Source organism: Oncorhynchus gorbuscha, linkage group LG08 (genome assembly GCF_021184085.1).
Source record: "Oncorhynchus gorbuscha isolate QuinsamMale2020 ecotype Even-year linkage group LG08, OgorEven_v1.0, whole genome shotgun sequence".
NCBI classification, from domain to species: Eukaryota; Metazoa; Chordata; class Actinopteri; order Salmoniformes; family Salmonidae; genus Oncorhynchus; species Oncorhynchus gorbuscha.
The window spans coordinates 26,441,207-26,462,790 of NC_060180.1; the positions used below are offsets into that span (position 1 = coordinate 26,441,207).

The window sequence follows — 21,584 nt, forward strand, 5'->3', positions numbered from 1 at the left end:
GATGCACACAGAGAGAGAGATGCACACAGAGAGAGATGCACACAGAGAGAGCGAGAGAGATGCACACAGAGAGAGCGAGAGAGAGAGAGATGCACACAGAGAGTGAGAGAGAACGAGATGCACACAGAGAGTGAGAGAGAACGAGATGCACACAGAGAGTGAGAGAGAACGAGATGCACACAGAGAGTGAGAGAGAACGAGATGCACACAGAGAGTGAGAGAGAACGAGATGCACACAGAGAGAGAGAGAGAGATGTACACAGAGAGAGAGAGAGAGATGTACACAGAGAGAGAGAGATGCACACAGAGAGAGAGAGATGCACACAGAGAGAGAGAGATGCACACAGAGAGAGAGCGAGAGAGAGATGCACACAGAGAGAGCAGAGAGAGATGCACACAGAGAGAGAGAGAGATGCACACAGAGAGAGCGAGAGAGATGCACACAGAGAGCACACAGAGAGAGAGAGAGCGAGAGAGAGATGCACACAGAGAGAGCGAGAGAACGAGATGCACACAGAGAGAGAGAGAGAGCGAGAGATGCACACAGAGAGAGATGCACACAGAGAGAGCGAGAGAGAGATGCACACAGAGAGAGAGAGAGAGAGACACAGAGAGAGAGAGAGAGAGCGAGAGAGAGAGAGCGACACAGATGACACAGAGAGAGAGCGAGAGAGAGATGCACACAGAGAGAGAGCGAGAGAGAGATGCACACAGAGAGAGAGCGAGAGAGAGATGCACACAGAGAGAGCGAGAGAGAGAGAGAGAGAGAGAGCGAGAGAACGAGATGCACACAGAGAGAGCGAGAGAACGAGATCCACATAGAGAGAGAGCGAGATGCACACAGAGAGAGAGCGAGAGAGCGAGATGCACACAGAGAGAGAGCGAGAGAGAGATGCACACAGAGAGAGAGCGAGAGAGAGATGCACACAGAGAGAGAGCGAGAGAGAGATGCACACAGAGAGAGAGCGAGAGAGAGATGCACACAGAGAGAGAGCGAGAGAGAGATGCACACAGAGAGAGCGAGAGAGAGATGCACACAGAGAGAGCGAGAGAGAGAGCGAGAGCTGCACACAGAGAGAGCGAGAGAGAGCTGCACACAGAGAGAGAGCGAGAGAGCGAGAGAGCGAGAGAGCGAGAGAGCGAGAGAGATGTACACAGAGAGAGAGAACGCGAGAGAGAGAACGAGAGAGAAACTCGCAGTTGATAGGAAAATAATATATATGGATTGTGTGACCCGAGTGAACAAAAGATCATGATAAAAAGTAAACGAAAAAAGAAAACAATGACACATTTGCGGTAGGCAAGGTATCACAGGGTTATTCCATTCAGTGGAATAAGGTACACTCGCCAATAAAGACATTTGCGGCAACTACTAATAGGCTAGCACCCACCAGAGCCATAAATTCAGCAAACATAGCCATCTCTGATGCACATGATTTGACATATGCTAAATTAGGGGGCCGTGGTCATGTGAGCAGAACAGTGGAGGCACCGGGGACATGCCGTGGGAAGCAGCAGAACAGGCAGCAGGGTGGAGGGATGTAGGGAGGGGCTGCCTCTGTGTGTGTGTTTTCTGGTGTCAGCTGACTGAAGGGGCTACGGCATTTTAAATCTATATATGCGGAAGAGCAGAACGCATGGCCGAGGAATGGAGTGGAAAGGGGGAACAGAGAGGGATGTGCAACTGTTGTGAGTTACATTCCTCAAAGGGACTGCTGCTACAGATGAGGGGGAAAAGGAAACAAAAATACCCTGACTCAGCAGATTCAGTGAACCGTGAAAGTGTGTGTGAGAGAGAGATAAAGAGTCTACGTGTAAATGTAGGGGTGTGCGTGTATCAAAGAATGTATAGCTACAAGAATTAGAGCAGGGATTGGCAACTTTGATGGGGGTGGGGGCCACAAAAAAAATCTAATGTGGGGACGCAGTTGCTCTGAACCTGCGTACCCACATTTGCACCCCCCCCCCCCACCACACTGCAATTCTACACATTTTGGCATGAAGCGGAAAATAGAATTAGCTGCCGTAGGGGGGAGAGAAATGTTTGGAGTTTTTAATGTGATATCTGAGGGAGACTGACTAGCAAAATCAATTGGGGCCGCCCTCGGCTAGGAATTTGACCATGACTACTAAGTTTAGATAGCTGGCCACTAGACTCATTTACCAATCCCCCCCCCAAAAATGGCTGGCGTGGGATAATTGAGTGACTGATATAAGAGTAAAACTGCTGATGCACAACCACATTTTGAAATCGGACCTTGTGTATTCTACTATTCTAACTTGCAACAGTAAGTTCAGACCCCGAACAGAAACAAAGGACTTTCTTCTGAAACTCATCAGTCGATTCTTGTTCTGAGAACTGAAGGCTATTCCATGTGAGAAATTGCAAAAGAAACTGAAGATCTCGTACAACACAGAACAGCACAAACTGTCTCTAACCAGAATAGAAATAGTGGGAGGCACCAGTGCACGACTGAACAAGAGGACAGATGCATACGCCTCACAAGTCCTCAACTGGCAGCTTCATTAAATAGTACCAGCAAAACACCGGTCTCAACGTCAACAGTGAAGAGGCGACTCCGGGAGGCTGGCCTTCTAGGCCACAAAGTTTGCTGCTTCAGAGTGTCTTTAAATATTTTTGTCAGATTTTACTGTAGAATACTGAAGTATAATTACAAGCATTTCATAAGTGTCACCTTTTATTGACAATTACATGAAGTTGATGCAAAGAGTCATTATTTGCAGTGTTGACACTTCTTTTTCAAGACCTCTGCAATCCGCGCTGGCATGCTGTCAAATTACATCCTGGGCCACATCTTGACTGATGGCAGCCCATTCAAGCATAATCAATGCTTGGAGTTTGTCAGAATTTGTGGGTTGTTTGTTTGTCCACCCGCCTCTTGAAGATTGACCACAAGTTCTCAATGGGATTAAGGTCTGGGGAGTTTCCTGGCCATGGACCCTAAATATTGATGTTTTGTTCCCTGTGCCACATAGTTATCACTTTTGCCTTTTGGCAAGGGGCTCCATCATGCTGGAAAAGGCATTGTTCATCACCAAACTGTTCCTGGATGGTTGGGAGAAGTTGCTCTCGGAGGACGTGTTGGTACCATTCTTTATTCATGGCTGTGTTCTTAGGCAAAATTGTGAGTGAGCCCACTCCCTTGGCTGAGAAGCAGCCCCCACACATGAATGGTCTCAGGATGCTTTACTGTTGGCATGAAACAGGACTGATGGTAGTGCTCACCTTGTCTTCTCCGGACAAGCTTTTTTCCGTATGCCCCAAACAATTGGAAAGGGTATTCATCAGAGAAAATGACTTTACCCCAGTCCTCAACTGTCCAATCCCTAAACCTTTTGCAGAATATCAGTCTGTTCCTGAAGTTTTTCCTGGAGAGAAGTGGCTTCTTTGCTGCCCTTCTTGACACCAGGCCATCCTCAAAAAGTCTTTACCTCACTGTGCGTGCAGATGCACTCACACCTGCCTGCTGCCGTTCCTGACCAAGCTCTGTACTGGTGGTGCCCTGATCCCGCAGCTGAATGAACTTTAGGAGACGGTCTTGGCGCTTGCTGGACTTTCTTGGGCACCCTGAAGCCTTCTTCACAACAATTGAACCACTCTCCTTGAAGTTCTAGATGATCCAATAAATGGTTGATTTAGGTGCAATCTTACTGGCAGCAATATCCTTGCCTGTGAAGCATTTTCTGTCCAAAGCAACGATGACGGCACGTGTTTCCATGCAGGTAACCATATTTGACAAAGTAAGAACAATGATTCCAAGCACCACCCTCCTTTTGAAGGTTCCAGTGTTTTTCAAACTCAATCAGCATGACAGAGTGATCTCCAGCCTTGCCCTTGTCAAAACTCACACCTGAGTTAACGAGAGAATCACTGACATGATGTCAGCTGGTCCTTTTGTGGCAGGGCTGAAATACAGTGGAATTTTTTTGTGGGGGATTCAGTTCATTTGCATGGCAAATGAATTGAAATTCTAATTGCCATCATACAAACTGAGGCAGAAGACTGTGAAAATTAATATTTGTGTCATTCAAAACTTTTGTCCACGACTGTATACATTTTTTTATCCAAAATCGCACGGTCACACACACTCTCCCTGTTGTGGATTTAAAAGCAAAGGATTTGTGTAAACATTGTCTGGAGGGAGGTTCCACCATTGTTAATGGACAAGTTAACTTTTTATCAACCAAATCTGTATTTTTGATGTAAATGGCACGTTATAAATGGCATGTTCAGACACTTTTTTTAGCGATTTCACTTGGTTTTTAGAAAAAGTCCAACAAAATGGAATATAACGTTGCTGATAAAGTTAGGAATGACACAATTTAATGTGTACAACACCCAAAGACCTGCATCTTTTAAACAGAGTTTATTCATTTGGGAGTGTTTGAATCCTTTGTTCATGCTTCATCTGTGCCTCTGCGACTGCAGAACGAGCATGAGGAAGCCTATACCTGGTGGGTTAAGTTTCTTACAACCAAGCGAAATCGCAAAAATAAAATGTCTGAACACTTCTATCACATGCCATGTACATCCAAAATACAGATTTGGTTAAGGATGGGACCCTTTTTTTCAATTTTCGCCTAAAATGACCCAAATCTAACTGCCTGTAGCTCAGGACCTGAAGCAAGGATATACATTTTCTTGATACCATTTGAAAGGAAACACTTTGAAGTTTGCAGAAATGTGAAATTAATGTAGGATAATATAATACATTAGATCTGGTAAAAGATAATACGAAGAAAAAAAAGTGTTTTTTTTGGTACCATCATCTTTGAAATGCAAGAGAAAGGACAATGTATTATTCCAGCCCAGGCGCAATTTCAATATTAACCACTAGATGCAGCAGTGTACGTGCAAAATGTAAGACTGATCCAATGAACCATTGCATTTATGATCAAAATATTGTATCAAGACTGCCCTAATTGGTTTAACATACTTTCAAGTTCATAATTGTGCACTCTCCTCAAACAATAGCATGGTATTATTTCACTGTAATAGCTACTGTAAATTGGACAGTGCAGTTAGATTAACAAGAGTTTAAGATTTCTACCCATATCAGACATGTCTTAGTCCTGGGATGTTTTTTGTTTGTTACTTACAACCTCATGCTAATCACATTAGCCTACATTAGCTCAAACGTCCCGCGGAAAAAAACAAAAAAAACAAGTACATTTGTCTTTTAATAAATCCATGGGAGAAAGTATGCTAGTGTGCACACTTCAGGAGAAGGGGAAATCGGGCCAGACAGGCAGGCAAGCCGCAGTGCAGAGGCTTACTTAAACCAGAGGAGGAGAGGAGAGCACAGATCTGCAGTGGCTCGTGCCTGAGATTTATAGAGCTTAACTGCTGAGCTCCCGACCGCGCCAAGGGAGGAAAGGAAAACATACGGCCAGGCAGTCTTGGGCTGTAAAAAAATCCCTTTGAAAGATAAACGACAGGTCCGGTTACCTCACGGTACTACGGCTAACAAAATGACACACGACCAGGACCGCCCGACTCTTTCCCTCGCCGACGGCCAACACTGTCTCACCAGGCACTCGCCAAACACATGACCTCACAAACAAAGCCACTGCAATTTCACACCTTGACTCAAAAAGTTCCAAGACTCCGCTGTACAAACAATGACCAATTTTCCACTTAATTGACTAACTCCTCTTGGGAGCACAGGGCATCCACCACTGTCAACTTACTTCACAAATCAATAGCCAACATCAACATTACCTCATAAAATACAGCAGGCATTTTTTTGACAGTCAGTTTCCTACAATCAAAGTTTAAACGATGAGACTCGTTGCGAGACTCGTTTCGAAGTACAGTTAAAGTTTGTTCAGATGTTCAGCCCTAAGAGAGGGGTGCAGAACTTGACCCAGCAGACTGGTCTGGCCTGTATTAGTAAAGCACCTTAGAGTAAGAGTTCTGATCTCGGATCGGGTCCCTGCCGTCTTATTCATTATGCTCTGAAAACTGATCCTAGAGTAGCACCTACTCGGAGACCCTTTATGGATGCAGGCCCAGGACCAGTAGAGAATAAAATCAGTGAGTACTATCTGTGAAGGATGAAGAGCAGACTCTGGCAAAGCTCATCAGCAAAATCGTCACACAAAAAAAAATAATCAGCTCTTTTCCAGTCTGGAAGCTGTCTCAATTGATCATGACTGAAACATACAGCCGAAGCTGCCCTGCTGATATTATATATCCTCATAACAGAAAGAAGGAAAGAAGGGTGGAGGACATGGAGGAGAAGAGGGGTGAAGAAGAGTGGAAGAGGAGAAAGCAGGTATGAGACATACAGCCAAGCTGTCCTGAAAGTAGGCCTATATAATCCAATAAGAGAAAGAGGGAGGAGGAGAGATATGGAGGAGAAGATGGGTGGAGAGAGAGCAGACAAACCCACAGGGAGCTGTAACTCTGTCACTGAAAGTAAATAAATGTCCCGCTGACAGAAGCTTACATGTGGAGAGGAAGGAGGGAGGAGAGCGAGTAGGGAGGGGAAGAGAGAGACAAGCATCTCTTTTCCTAAAACAAATGGCATGGGAGCTTGACGAGAGCACAGGCAGTCGAGACCAGGGGAGGTGAAATGAAGCTTCACTAATCATCTCAATTTGTGAGAAATCCCTCAATGCATCCTCGATCATCCCCCCACACATCTTCTCAGTACCACGAGTAGAGATCGCTAAACCCATCCTAGAGGTGAGGGCACTGTATAGGGAGCTTCAGTGGCATCATTACAGAGTGGCCTGACTATCTGCCCCCCCTAGCCAGAGGAGGTGCTCTGTCCTATTGTGCCAGCCTATGCCTGCCTCATCCAACAACAGCGTAGATAAGCTTCCGGCATCCAGGCTCTGACACAGACACATTATCCTAAAAGCAGCCACTCGAAAACCCCCAAAGGAGCCCCCTCCTTTCCTCCCTCGTTCCGCTCTACCTCCGTACGGAGCGGACAGAAATAGCTTCAGCACCGTTTGGAGCTCGTCTCCAATGGTGACGCCCGGGACTACAGGCCAGAGCTCATTGAGCAGGTGTGAGCAGCACCACAGTCATGGTGAGCTCATCGGTTGGTGACATCATCCAGCAGGCAGACAGGCAGACAGACCCCATTCTCTCATCCTGCCTAAGCCCAACACTATCACCATTGGACAAAGGTACTAGGAAGTTTAGGAAAAGTGCAGTGGCCTGTGAACTGACCTCAGGCCTGTTCATCAGGGATAACTGCCTGTCTGGCCCCAGGCTTGCAACTGATCCCAGTTTAGACCCGAGATGGACCCTGCTCAGGCCTGGGAGCCACAACATGATTCATCCTAATCTCCCAAACCAAAAACTATTACATAATTGTACAGAGACACATAACTGCTCATTTTAATGTGACACAGGATTGAAGAAGTGACTACCAAGTTCCATTAGGTCAGCTTGGAACCATTTTTAACATGGGGAGAGATTGATGAACGCTTAATGGGAATCCCACATCTGAGAAACAGCCATTACAGCCTGTGAAAGGATAGGACACACACACACACACAAACACACAGGCATAAGGATGTGCACTCGCACTCCAGCTAAGAACTTGGCTTTAAGGGCGACTGTCCAAGCTCTTTTATTAAAAAACATAGGTGGCCCAACACTACAACACCAACAAATGTGGGAAATTACAACAAGCGGAGGTGGTTTCCTTGTGGCGTACCAAGTCTTCCCTCCCTCCCTTACAAGGAATTCTCTGACTTTCAAACTCATTCCCCTAAAAGGATGCTGCATTTTCCCCTCGTGAGATTAGGAATACTAGAGAGCCACGAGCTGAGGCCTATTGAAAATAAAGTTGAACACCCCGCCCCCCCCAAAAAAAGGAAAATCCAAAATGAGCGCGGGAAGAAACGGGCAATTTTCACAGCTTCCCCAGATGCAGCGTATTACCATATGCCTGAGGAATGTCAGCCATTTCCAACCCTCTGCTTTAATAGTTTCCTTAATGACACATTGAAGTGTGTGGAGGGGCGGGCGGAGTGAAGTGATACAGGGGCCTGGAAGGAAGGGCCCTCTCCCCGCTATGGTCACCTGTCCAAATGAAACCCAAGAGGGCCGGTGGCCAGGGGCAGGAGAAAGCCTTTGCACTCTCCCGGTATTGACGAAAAACTCTCTCTCTCCTCTGGTCTGAGTGCTCTGGGCCCTTCAGAAGCCTGTAGTGAGACACCACATAGGGTGTGTGTGTGTGTTTTTCTATCCCTGAAATAGCAGCAGGGGGCCATATAAATAAATAGACGCCTTAACTCGAAGCCTGGGTGATCCTTGAATTCTGGGTATCGTAAAGCTTCCCACACAACCCATGCCTTAGCAGCGCAGCATGCTCTGAGAGAATGACTGAACAATACCATTTGTTACTGTAGACTTGTAAAGGAATTGTTGATTGGTTAATGTCGTTGGTTAATCCTGTTAGGAGGTCTTCCACAAACATTCCTATATTTCTTCATTGGAAAAAAGGTTATTTTACAGACCGGTGTGAACAAACTGTTCTTACCTTTAGGCGGAAAGTAGGACTTGCTCTCGGCTTTGTGGGGCCAATCCACAACCAGGTGTCCATAGCGACGGAAGCTGTTGGTGATCTCATCTGTTGAAATATTTTTTTTTAAATGAAATTACCACGGTCATGGAGCAATTTCCCATGGAAACTACACAGAGGAAAAATGTTAACGCAACATGTAAAGTGTTGGTCGCATGTTTCATGAGCTTAAATAAAAGATCCCAGAAATGTTCCATACGCTCAAAAAGCATATTTCTCTCAAATTGTGTGCACAAATTTCTGTACATCCCTATTAGTGAGCATTTCTCCTTTGCCAAGAGAATCCATCCACCTGACAGGTGTGGCACATCAACAAGCTGATTAAACAGCATGATCATTACACAGATGCACCTTGTGCTGGGGGCAATAGAAGGCCACTCTAAAATGTGCAGTTGTGTCACACCAACACAGTACCAAAGATGTCACAAGTGTTGAGAGAGGGTGCAATGGGCATTCTGACTGCAGGAAGGTTCACCAGAGTTGTTGGCAGAGAATTTAATAAACATTTCTCTACCATACGGCACCTCTAGTGTTTTTTTCTGGAGAATGTGGCAGTACGTCCAACAGGCCTCACAACTCTCTGTGAACAGAGTGGTGGTGGGGTTATGGTATGGGCAGGCATTACCTATGGCCAACGAACACAATTCCATTTTAATCAATGGTCATTCAAATGCACAGAAATGCTGTGACGAGATTCTAAGGTCCAATCGGAGGCCCATTTCTTTTAAAGTATATGTGACCAACAGACTCATATCTGTATTCCTAGTCATGAAATCCATAGATGAGGGCCGAATTAATTCATTTAATCTGACTGATTTTCTCATATGAACTGTAACGCAGTAAAATCTTTGTATGTTGCGCTTATATTTTTGTTCTGTATATTTGTCCACATGATGTGCAATTGCATGTCAAGCAAGCCATCAAAATACAGTTAAGAACTTATTTACAATGATGACCTACTCTAGCCAAACACGGACATGGCTGAGCCAATTGTGCGCCGCCCTATGGGACTCCCAATCACGGCCGGATGTGATACAGCCTGGATTCAAACCAGGGACTGTAGTGACGCCTCTTGCACCGAGACGTAGTGCCTTAGACCGCTGCGCCACTTGGGAGCCCTATTAAACCCTTGCATTGTGGCAACTCATGAATATTCCAAGAGGCCATGGGCACGCATTGTTCACTAATTCTCTGTGCATTTGTTTGGCGCGTTTTGTGTTCTGTGTTGGTCGCATGTCTGAGCCACATTGAGCCGTGTCACCATTCCAGATTCCCAATGTCCTGCTATGCCCTCAGGCCCTACTTACACTCTGTGAGATAACACACTATCACATCTGCTGCCAGACTGACTGCCAGCTCACTGCCACAAACCCACAGAGCATAACCAGTCAGCCCACAGGCCCAGAGAACCAGCTCCATGACTGATAGACAGCATAGACTGACAAAACCAGCCCTTTAGGGTGGAAGGGAAAGGGGATACCTAGTCAGTTGCACAACTTAATTCATTTAACTGAAATGGGTCTTCTGTATTTAAACCCTCCGAATCAGAAAGGTGCTGCCGTAAATCAACATCCTCGTCATCGGTGTCCAGGGAGAAGTTGTTCTTAGGGGTTAACTGCCTTGCTCAAGGGCAGAACGGCAGATTTGTCCACATTGCAGGTTCGGGGATTCGAACCAGTGACCTTTCGATTACTGGTCCAATACTCTTAATCGCTAGGCTACCTGCCACCCATTTAGCCCACTGAACCAGCAGACCACCAAAATACATCTGTAGACCCTCATCTGGCTTGTAAATCCCTCCTCCCTCCTTACCATCACAGCCTGCACGAAGCCCCTAAACGTATTAATCACATGCCATGCAGCTCATGGACATTCTATGAGGTAATATAGTGAATGTACTGTAAGGTGCTAGCCTGGTCCAAGACCTGTTTGTGCTGTCTTGCCAACTTCTGTGGCTGTTGCCACGGCAAACACTGACAATGACCATAGGAGATGGCAAGACAAAACAAACAGATTTGGGACACAGGCTAGTGCCACTGCCACCCGTCTGTACCTTCATCTATGTCAGGAGGCAGGCCTCCAACAAACACCTTCCTGGAGTAGCGCTCCATCCGCTCTTCGTTCTGACAGCGCGTGGGCGAGTTCAAGCCCGGGGTCAGAGAGGGGGTCACTGTGACCGTCGTCCAGGAAACCGTCCTCAAAGGGAAAGAGTGAAGAGCGACCTGGAAAGAGAGAGGGGGGAGAGAGAGAGGGGGCCGGGGGGATTGAGGGGGGAAAGAGAGAACAAGCAAGGATAACAGGGAGAAGAGTGAGGGAGAAGAAAAGGGCACAGAACAGAACAGAAGACAGAGAGGATATGAAAGAGAGAGAGAAAGAGAGAAATGGTGTTATTATAACTGGTAACAATAGCAGTCTCCTTACAGAGGAAGGTCAAATCACCATCATGCTGCTGCATTCGTCAAACATTGTGGGCCTGCCTGCCCTCCTCGGGCGAGACACCTGTTTTTTTTCAGGTCACCTATGTACAAAAAGTAAATATTTTTTTTAATAATCTTCGGGATCAACCAGATAGAGTAGGTAGAAAATATAATTTAACTATATATTTTTAAATAAGATCCTCTGAGAACTAACAATCACCAAAGTAGAGTCAGAGTGACACTAAATAACACCAATAATAATGCATTCAGGAATATTTTTGTCATGGCATGGGGCTCTCACCAATTTTGTTACGTTTGAGTCACTCAGATAGCATAAGCCATAGCAAAAAGGTTTGCATAATAAAACTGCAATTTTTTCTCTCAGCCCCATGGCAAAATTTGTAGAATTGTAGGAAAATAGCTTTAAAAAAACAGCAACATTTTGTCAATGTGGCCAAACCGTCACCTCTGCCACACCCACCATTTAAGTCCCATTTTGACCCAGAACAGTCCTTCAGAACCTTGTTCCTGCAGGCAATAGGAACAAGGGGTGGAGAGTGCAGGAGGGATGGCGGGCAAGACGGCGGACCATTTTCCACAGCAGTAGATGATCTCTTACAGGTGAGAGCAAAGAGGACTGTGTACTGACTGAATGGAGCTGCATGTATCTAACATCTGGAGGTAGACCATGTTAGAGGCCTCTGTTAGGCGTAGGCTACTGCACAAATATGTTTTACTTCCCATGCTAACAGGCACACAGGTATAGACAAATACAGGAGGACTGACAAAGATAATAACCGCCAGATTTGATCGCTGAGTCATAAGAGCCATCTACAAGTGGACTAATGAACTGCCAACAGCCAGACTTAAAAGTCCTATAATTCTTAGATACAACAAATGCGAGCATTGAAACAACAAAGTTTCAAATGTTACCAGGGTTTTCTTCAGTGAGAAAATAGGAATTATTTGAACACTCCAAATTAGAGAAGACCATGTCTGCAGCACCCATTCCTTCTATTCAGGACATAAATAGTTTCTGAGTCAGTGTACTTCAATGTTTTTATGATACCTTGTAAAAAAAACAGCTCCAAATGGAATTGGTTCTATACATGTCAATTCATTAATAATACACAAGTCAAGTCGTAGCCAATACAGATGCCTATACCATATAAAAATCAGGCTTAGCACAACGACTCAGAATACTAGAGGGAAAACAAAGGTTTTGGATACAAAATTCACAAGTACAGTGCATTCGGTAAGAATTCAGACCCCTTCCCCACATTTTGTTAGGTTACAGCCGCATTCTAAAATGGATTACTTCTTTTTTTTTATCCTCAATCTACACACAATACCCCAAAATGAACATTTCTGGCAAATGTATTACATAAGTATTCAGACACTTTGCTATGAGACTCAAAATTGAGCTCAGGTGCATCCTGTTTCCATTGATCATCCTTGAGATGTTTCTTCAACTTGATTGGAGTCCACCTGTGGTAAATTCATTGGTTGGACATGATTTGTAAAAGGCACACACCTGTCTATATTAAGGTCCCACAGTTGACAGTGCATGTCAGAGCAAAAACCAAGTCATGAGTTTGAAGGAACTGTCCATAGAGCTCCGAGACAGGATTGTGTCGAGACACAGATCTGGGGAAGGGTACAAAAAAAATGTCTGCGACAATTCCGCAAGAACACAGTGGCCTCTCTCATTCTTAAATGGAAGAAGCTTGGAACCACGGATCAATCGGGGGAGAAGGGCGGTCACTCTGACAGAGCTCCAGAGTTCCACTGTGGAGATATGATAACCTTCCAGAAAGACAACCATCTCTGCAGCACTCCACTAATCAGGCCTTTATGTTAGAGATGGAAGCCACTCAGTAAAAGGCACATGACAGCTCACTTGGAGTTTGCTAAAGGCACCTAAAGGACGCTCAGACCATGAGAAACAAAATTCTCATCAGGTCTGGAGGAAACCTGGCACCAACCCTACAGTGAAGCATGGTGGTGGCAAAATCATGCTGTGGGGATGTTTTTCAGCAGCTGGGACTGGGAGACAAGTCAGGATCGAGGGAAAGATGAACGGAGCAAAGTACAGAAAGATTCTTGATGAAAACCTGCTCCAGAGTGCTCAGGACCTCAGACTGGGGCGACAGTTCACCTTCCAACAGGACAACAACCCTAATCACACAGCCAAGACAATGCAGGAGTGGCTTCGGGACAAGTCTCTGAATGTCCATGAGCGGCCCAGCCAGAGCTCAGACTTGAACCCAATCAATCATCTCTGGAGAGACCTGAAAATATCTGTGCAGCGACGCTCCCCGTCCAACCTGACAGTGAGGCTGTAATCGCTGGCGAAGGTGCTTCAACAAAGTACTGAGTAAAGGGTCTGAATACTTATGTAAATGTGATTTTTTTAAAAATACACATGCTAAAATATATAAAAACCTAAAATATATAAAAACCTTTTGCTTTGTTTTTACTGTGTATATTTTTCTTAATCCATTTTGTAATAAGGCTATAACGTAACAAAAAGTGAAAAAAGTCAAGAAGTCTGAATACTTTCCGAATGTCCTGTAATCATCCACCTCTCCCCAACTTCATTAAATGCAATAACGTCAAAACAAAAAAAAGTGTGCAAATTAATATGATTTCATCCAATCACGGCACAGACGAAGGCAGATCATGTGACTTCACACTAGAACCCTCAGCCCTGGAAAGAGACACGCCCGTACGGACAGACAAGCAATTGTGCTCGTGCATCCTATTCATTTTGGCAAGCAGATCCACAGTAAAATTCCAAAAGTTACCTCTTCTGCGGCCATAGCTCCTGGCTGCTTGTGAACAGTGGGAGAGGGAGGGAGAGATGGAGGGAGAGAGAGACACAGGGGTATGGAAAGGAGAGGGACAGAGACATGGGTTTTGTGGGAAGACAACCAGGCAGAACATCACCAAGGCAACAGTGAAACCACAGACGGCCACACCCAATCATCAGCGATGGAGGCAAACAAGGCTTCATTATGGGTTAGCTGGCAGTAGCCCACAGGAAACCTGCTACTCCTGGGCTAGACTAGACTAGAGTAGGATGAGCGATGTTATAATATGCCTTACTACTGAGAAATATTCACCTGCAATAACAGAGCAATGACAATCATATTATGCAGATTATAATCAGGCAATAAACACGGACTACTCCCTCGCTCACATTTACTTTCCTTTCTGCCCAGCGTCAATATGTATGAATGTGGTTGATAAAGCGACATGCATAGACAGACAGATGTCATGAGTCATTATCGTGAACTAGTGAAACAGAGTCTATACAGTGGGACATTTCCACTCCAAGCTGCCCTGTGGATGGAGCCATGGAAGTGCCATCCTGAGTCTCAGGGTCCAGACAGAAAAACTGTTAGAGGATGACTGTCCTACCATGTGATAGGGTTGGCTGGCAGGTTTCAATTTAGTGAGCATGCAAAAAAGGTACAGCAGACAGAGATAAGCCTTTGTGCCCTGTCTATCCATTTCATTAGTTACGGTGTTCGTGGGCTTTCAGAACAAACCTTTGACGTATTATCTAAGGTTTAGGAAACACAGTAGCAAAAGGACTTACATGAAAGCCCACAACAAATGTGTCATTTGGTGTGGGTGCGTTTTCACACGTTACATTTCTAAAAAAATTTAAAAAAAACTTCCTTGAACGCACCCAACATGCCTGAATAGGAGCCTTGCTGTGGCTGAGAAAAAAAGCCTACAAGAGGCAAATAGAGTCTATAACGTTAATGCCAGTAGACACTGAGGGGCTCCTGGTAATACATCCCCAAACAGACCTTCTTACAGTCAAGTGTCAGTGACAGAGAACACAGTCTTCTCCTAAAAACCAATATGGGGCTTTCCATTGTGCTGGTGCCCTTTCCCCACACCCCCCCACCTCTTGACAGAGACATTGTACCCAGGCCTTTTCTCTTACTGGGTTTCATTAAAACTCTGGCTCGTCTCACCAGAGCACAGTTGTTCAGACCAACGTTCTCCGTTTTATTCTCCCACTGTCAGGGCCTTAGGAGAGACAAAGGCACCTAGCAACAAGGGGAAAATGGTAGAAGGGTGGAACCCACTGATCTAGTGTAGACTCGTAAGTGCTGTTGGGAAACTGTCAGTCACTGTGGCGAGGGAGAATAAGACGAGGAGGATGAGCGTGAGGGAGGAACAGAAATAAGCACATACTAACACGCGAGTGTCAGAGAGGAGATTTTTGAAGGGATGACTGGAAGATCGTCCGGCCTGAAGAGCGTTGTGTTAGTTATGTCTGCACAGCTTTAGGGCACTGTTGTACAGAGACGAGCAGTTATTAAAAAGGATCTGCTCGGCCCTTACACTTCTCCTAAGCTATCAGTTCATCTTCAACCATAAATCACTGTTGGAGGATGAACCGTAAGGCCTACATCTCAGCCACAAAAAATCAGTGGAAAATGAGAGAATGTGTCAGACAGATTCTCGGCTAAAAGGCTTCATACAGCTGAGACAATGGAGAGACGAAGAGTAGACTAACGTTAACAAGCTTTCCTCACATCTAAAGCCGTGTTGACATTGGAGACTACAGCTGCAAGGGTAAATTACGACAGTTTCCAGAGCTCCATGCAGATCTGAGATCTGTGCTTAAGTTAAACACTCCACAACAGCAGTTCAACATCTATTTGAAATGTGTTTTCCAAAGGACTGATGATGAAAATAACAAGTTGAAGAGAAAACAGACAGCACAGTGTTGTCAAGCTGTGACAGCAGTAAAACTAGTTACTATATGCCTTGTTGGATATCTTCTCCTTTTCCATCCATCATCATTTCCTCTCTTTTCTCACTGCTTCCCCTGCTGGCATCCCCAACCAGGCGAGTGAGGAGAAACCACAGTCGTGTTCCTAAGGCCACGCAACCGAAAACGTTTAAAAACCTTTTGCAATGTTAAACAAAAATGAGCATTTTTTATTGGACAAGTCCATGTAGCCCTCCCCGTTTTAGTCAGTTCTCGCTCTCATTTGGTGCCTAATGATCATGACCCAAGGCTCGACTACCACTCCCAGATGTCTTGAGCCGAGCTCCACCAGTCACCAGTCACCCCAATCCGCTCTCCTCTCACTGACTTTTTGACAACGCTGAAAGGAAGAGACTTTTGCCAACTCACATTCTAACTCGGAGGGAAAAGAGAGAGAAAAAAACTGGACAAAGGGAGACAAAGTGACACAAATTATGAAAAACAAAATCTCTCTCAGAGACCAAAGGGGGGGGGGGGGGGGTAATCTAGTGTTACAGGTCGGATATCTTTAGAACCGGTATTCAGGGGTCGTCGCTGTGGTTTCCCCCCAGCGCCGGGATGAGAGATAGCTCCCATGCTGGGTTTAACTCATGGGGTACGAGGTGGGATTAGCAAGGGAGGGCATCTGTGCCCTGCTGTGTATGGGCATGGGCCCTGTGGCGATCCCTGCCTCAACCCTATGGCATATCCTGAGGCATCCTGCATAGGTGTGTTCATGACGACACTACTTCGGGAATAGGTTTCTTATTGCAAGTTTCCAAACAACAGAGAAGCAACACTGCCTGTCAAACCGAACGCCACAGTTAAAGCACAAATACGTACATCCATAATAACATACAGAGGGATTTACAAAGACAAACGTAGCCTATTGTGTGTTCTGAAATACTACTCACTGTTTAATGGCGTAATGTGCTCTGCTCCGGGGTGGTGGAAGTTCAGACCCATGCGACCTGTAGAAAAACAAGATATTAAAAGGTTATAACATGCATGTAGGCCCTACATAAGTGTCTAAAACACAAACCCTCATCACGCTCCACACCAACAACACAAGACGTAGAACTGCTAACACGAAATATTTTTTTTTTCAATGCAAATGTTTTGAGGGGACAAGATGTCGCATACAACACGTTATATTTTACGTACGTTATACTGGTCGACATAACCTGGTAAAAAGACACCCACGGAAACTAAACTAGTATCATTGAGAAACCAAACCAGGGCAAACGTGTGTGTGATGAACAACAAAAAATGGTGTAGATTAGGCTATGGAAAACAGTCATTCAATTATCTCGCTCTCATACGCCGCAGCTCACACACACAAACAATGGACACTCCAATGCAAAGAATTTGACAGAGCAGGCATTCTGCTCTAGAGACAAGGGGAAAGCGTCACAAGGCCTGGCAGTCCGTGTGTTGTGGACAGGCCCAGGCATCCTCCACCTCAACACCAGCCAGTTTAAGGACTTCCTGGTACAGACTCTAGTACTATCAAAAGTACCCCTCTATCATTCTGGCTCGATCACTTTCATACACACAAACAAACACTGCAGTTTTTTATTTTACCTTCATTTGAGTCTTCGAGGCCTGGGTAAGGCCCAAATGTCATAAATATTCCAACTTTGATTAAATATTTCTCAAATATGCTTTTAGATACAAAATGTCAAATATATCACCAATCGTTCCTTCAAAAAGACCATTCTATTGATAAAATATAGTGAATATCCTCAAAATCGCGGTATTTTGTTGTCCTGGTTTCATGAGGAATCACTCTAGCAGACTGTTTCATAGTTAAGTTACGACTCACTGTATCCAAAGACAAATGAGCATCCATCTTTGGCTTCATTTTGTTGCTCCCATCCTATAGACAGAAACTAAATACAGGAAACGTCCGTGCTCAGGTCTGTTCAACGCTGGTCCGACCAATCTGATTCCACGCTTCAAGATTGCGCCGATCATGTGGACTGGGATATGTTCCGGATAGCCTCAGACAACAACATTGATGTATACGCTGATTCTGTGAGCGAGTTTATTAGAAAGTGCATCAATCCCCAACCAGAAACCGTGGATTGATGGCAGCATTAGCGCAAAACTGAATGCGCGAACCACTGCTTTTAAATCAGGGCAAGGTGACCGGAAACATGAGTGAATACAAACAGTGTAGCTATTCCCTCCGCAAGGCAATCAAACAAGCTAAGCATCAGCATAGAGACAAAGTAGAGTCGCAATTTAACGGCTCAGACACGAGAGGTATGTGGCAGGGTCTACAGTAATTCACGGACTACAAAAAGAACACCAGCCACGCCATGGGCCCGATGTCTTGCTCCCAGACAAACTAAACAACTTCTTTGCTCGCTTTGAGGACAATACAGTGCCACCAAAACCTGCAGGCTCTCCATCACCGCAGCCAACGTGAGTAAAACATTTAAACGTGTTAACCCTCGCAGGGCTGCCGGCCCAGATGGCATCCCTAGCCGCGTCCTCAGAGCATGCGCAGACCAGCTGGCTGGTGTGTTTACAGACATTTTGAATCAATTCCTATCGCAGTCTGCTGTGCCCACCTGCTTCAAGAGGGCCACCATTGTTTCTGTTCCCAAGAAAGCTAAGGCTGTCGCCCCGTAGCACTCACTTCCATCATCATAAAGTGCTTTGAGAGACTAGTCAAGGATCATATCACCTCCACCCTACCGGACACCCTAGACCCACTCCAATTTGCTTCCCGCCACAATAGGTCCACAGACGACACAATCGCAATCACACTGCCCTAACCCAAGCTCATTATTTAACTCCATAGTAACCTCCAAACTCATCATTAAGCTCGAGACCCTGGGTCTCGACCCCGGCCTGTGCAACTGGGTCCTGGGCTTTCTGACAGGACACCCCCAGGTGGTGGGGGTAGGAAACAATATCTCCACCCCACTGATCCTAAACACTGGAGACCAACAAGGGTGCATTCTCAGCCTTCTCCTGTACTCCCTGTTCACCCATGACTGCATGGCCATGCACGCCTCCAACTCAATCAGTGTAGCCTAGTGGTTAAAGCATTGAACCGAAAGGTTGCAAGTTCAAATCCCCGAGCTGACAAGGTACAAATCTGTCGTTCTGCCCCCGAACAGGCAGTTAACCCACTGTTCCTAGGCAGTCATTGAAAATAAAAATTTGTTCTTAACTGACTTGCCTAATAAAATAAAGGTAAAAAAATAAAAAATATGCAGACGACACTACAGTGGTAGGCTTGATTACCAACAATGACGAGACGGCCTACAGGGAGGTGAGGCCCCTCGGAGTGTGGTGTCAGGAAAATAACCTCACACTCAACGTTAACAAAACAAAGGAGATGATCGTAAACTTCAGGAAACACGAGAGGGAGCACCCCCCTATCCACATCGATGGGACAGTAGTGGTGAAGGTGGAAAGTTAAGTTCCTCGGCATACACATCACAGACAAATTGAAAATGGCCCACCCACACAGACAGCGTGGTGAACAAGGCGAAACAGCGCCTCTTCAACCTCAGGAGGCTGAAGAAATTTGTCTCATCACCAGAAACACAAACATTTACAGACGCACAATCGAGAGCATTCTGTTGGCCTGCATCACCGCCTGGTATGGCAACTGCGCCGCCCACAACCGTAAGGCTCTCCAGAGGGTATTGAGGTCTGCACAACGCATCCCCGGAGGGCAAACTAGCTGCCCTCCAGGACACCTACACCAGCCGATGTCACAGGAAGGCCATAAAGATCATCAAGGAAAACAACAACGGACTGTTCACCCTGCTATCATCCAGAAGGCGAGGTCAGTACAGGTGCATCAAAGCTGGGACCTAGAGACTGAAAAACAGCTTCTATCTCAAGGCCATCAGACAGTTAAACAGCCAACACTAACATTGAGTGGCTGCTGGCAACATACTGACTCAAATCTCAAGCCACTTTAATAATAATAAATGTGATGTAATAAATGTATCACTAGTCACTTTAAACAATGGCACTTTACATGTTTACATACCCTACATTACTCATCTCATATGTATATACTGTACTCTATACCGTCTACTGCATCTTGCCTATATCTTTCGGCTATCACTTATCCCTATATTATATGTACATATTCATTCCTTTACACTTGTGTGTAAAAGGTAGTTGTGAAATTGATAGATTACTTGTTAGATATTACTGCACGGTCGGAACTAGAAGCACAAGCATTCCGCTACACTCGCGTTAACATCTGCTAACCATGTGTATGTGACAAAATAAAATATGATTTGATTTGATTAACAACCACACAGTGACAGACGTCTCCAGTCCTTCCTTTCTACAACACTAAACTACTGGCTGGATTGCAAACATATGGGCAGCAAAAATGCTGCCATGGACAAACAGGGTTCAAGAGTTTGCGTAATGAAAAGATGGTCCAGCAACTCATCCTTGCGTTTAAAATGGCAGATATTTCTACATCAATTACTCAACAGAACATGTGCAACTAACTAGTTGGCTCCAACAGGGCAACACGTTTCATCACAGTGCTCAAAATCTGCACTTAGCCTCTCCAGTATGTTAACACAGCAAGGGTGAATGGCAGGGGCAGACATCTGTTTTACTTACACACACACACACACACACACACACACACACACACACACACACACACACACACACACACACACACACACACACACACACACACACACACACACACACACACACACACACACACACACACACGCAAAAAGAGAGAGAGAAGGCGCAACTGTGTTGTAAGCTGGAATGGCCCCAAACAAGACGAGGTGTAGAAAAGTTTCAAAACTAAGCCGCAGCAGACAGATAAGCATTTCAACAGTTTAGACCAGGGTCAAATTCATTAACGCAGAATGAAGCTAAGGGCGGCAGGTAGCCTAGCGTTTAAGAGCGTTGGATCAGTAACCAAAGGGTTGCTGGTCCGAATTCCCAAGCCGACTAAGTGAAAAATCTAAAGGCTCTTAACCCTAATTGCTCCTGTAAGTTTCTCAGGATAAGAGCTTCTGGTAAATTACTAAAATGTTCTTATTGGACAACTTCTAGTATAGTCGCTTTCTGTTTCAGTTCGTGTTCTTCCATTTGGTGCTTAATGAATACGACCCAGTCCTCCTCCTAAGCTGGAAACATCATTTGAACTAGTAGTGAGATTTGGGTGAAAACGATAGAGGTGGAGTGGATAGAAGCCAGTGCGGCTATCGCGTCCTACAGACGAGAGCAGATGTGGATTTCCTCAAGGTTCTCTACGATTCATAATCCAGCACGAGAACAGAGGGGCTTATATGGCAACACTGCGTGGACACGTATCTATCCCCTGCTTCTTGCTCATGTTTCGTTGCTGTGCAAATCATGTGGCTGCTATATCTTGTTTGATTGACATCAATAAAAACACCCCCCCAAAAACATCTTCCAAATCTTACACACACAGTTGATTGTCACCCTCACTCTCTCCTACCGCCAATTCCAACTGAATGAGAGTAGTGTGGCCATCTTGAGTGTAGAAATCTTATTGTGACATGCCCGAGATAGCATGTCATTTTTCAAAAAAGGATTTCAAAAGGATATTCTATAGAAACTAGCCCCATTCTTTCTCAGAAACTATAAACTGTCAAAAGATATGGAAGATAACATCCCTAACTCACCCTGAATTTTTATTTATTTATTTATTCTAATTGATGAGACATGAGCCACACTCAATGTTGACAGCATTACTCGAGTGTTAAGTCACACAGCCAACACTAAATATATCCAGCCCTCTAGCTCTAGCTGCACTGGGAGGAAAGCCTCCATTTT

The 21,584-nt window shown here is 45.2% G+C and overlaps 1 protein-coding gene across 1 annotated transcript in view; it reads right to left on the reverse strand.

Annotated features, from left to right (window-relative positions):
* LOC124041413 (cytoplasmic polyadenylation element-binding protein 3-like) overlaps positions 1-21,584 on the reverse strand; it is an 83,183-nt gene that overhangs the window by 30,179 nt on the left and 31,420 nt on the right. The window contains 5 exon segments of the mRNA XM_046358956.1: positions 8,529-8,618; positions 10,624-10,735; positions 10,737-10,792; positions 13,795-13,818; positions 16,679-16,735. Of these exon segments, the coding sequence (XP_046214912.1) occupies positions 8,529-8,618; positions 10,624-10,735; positions 10,737-10,792; positions 13,795-13,818; positions 16,679-16,735 (339 nt within the window).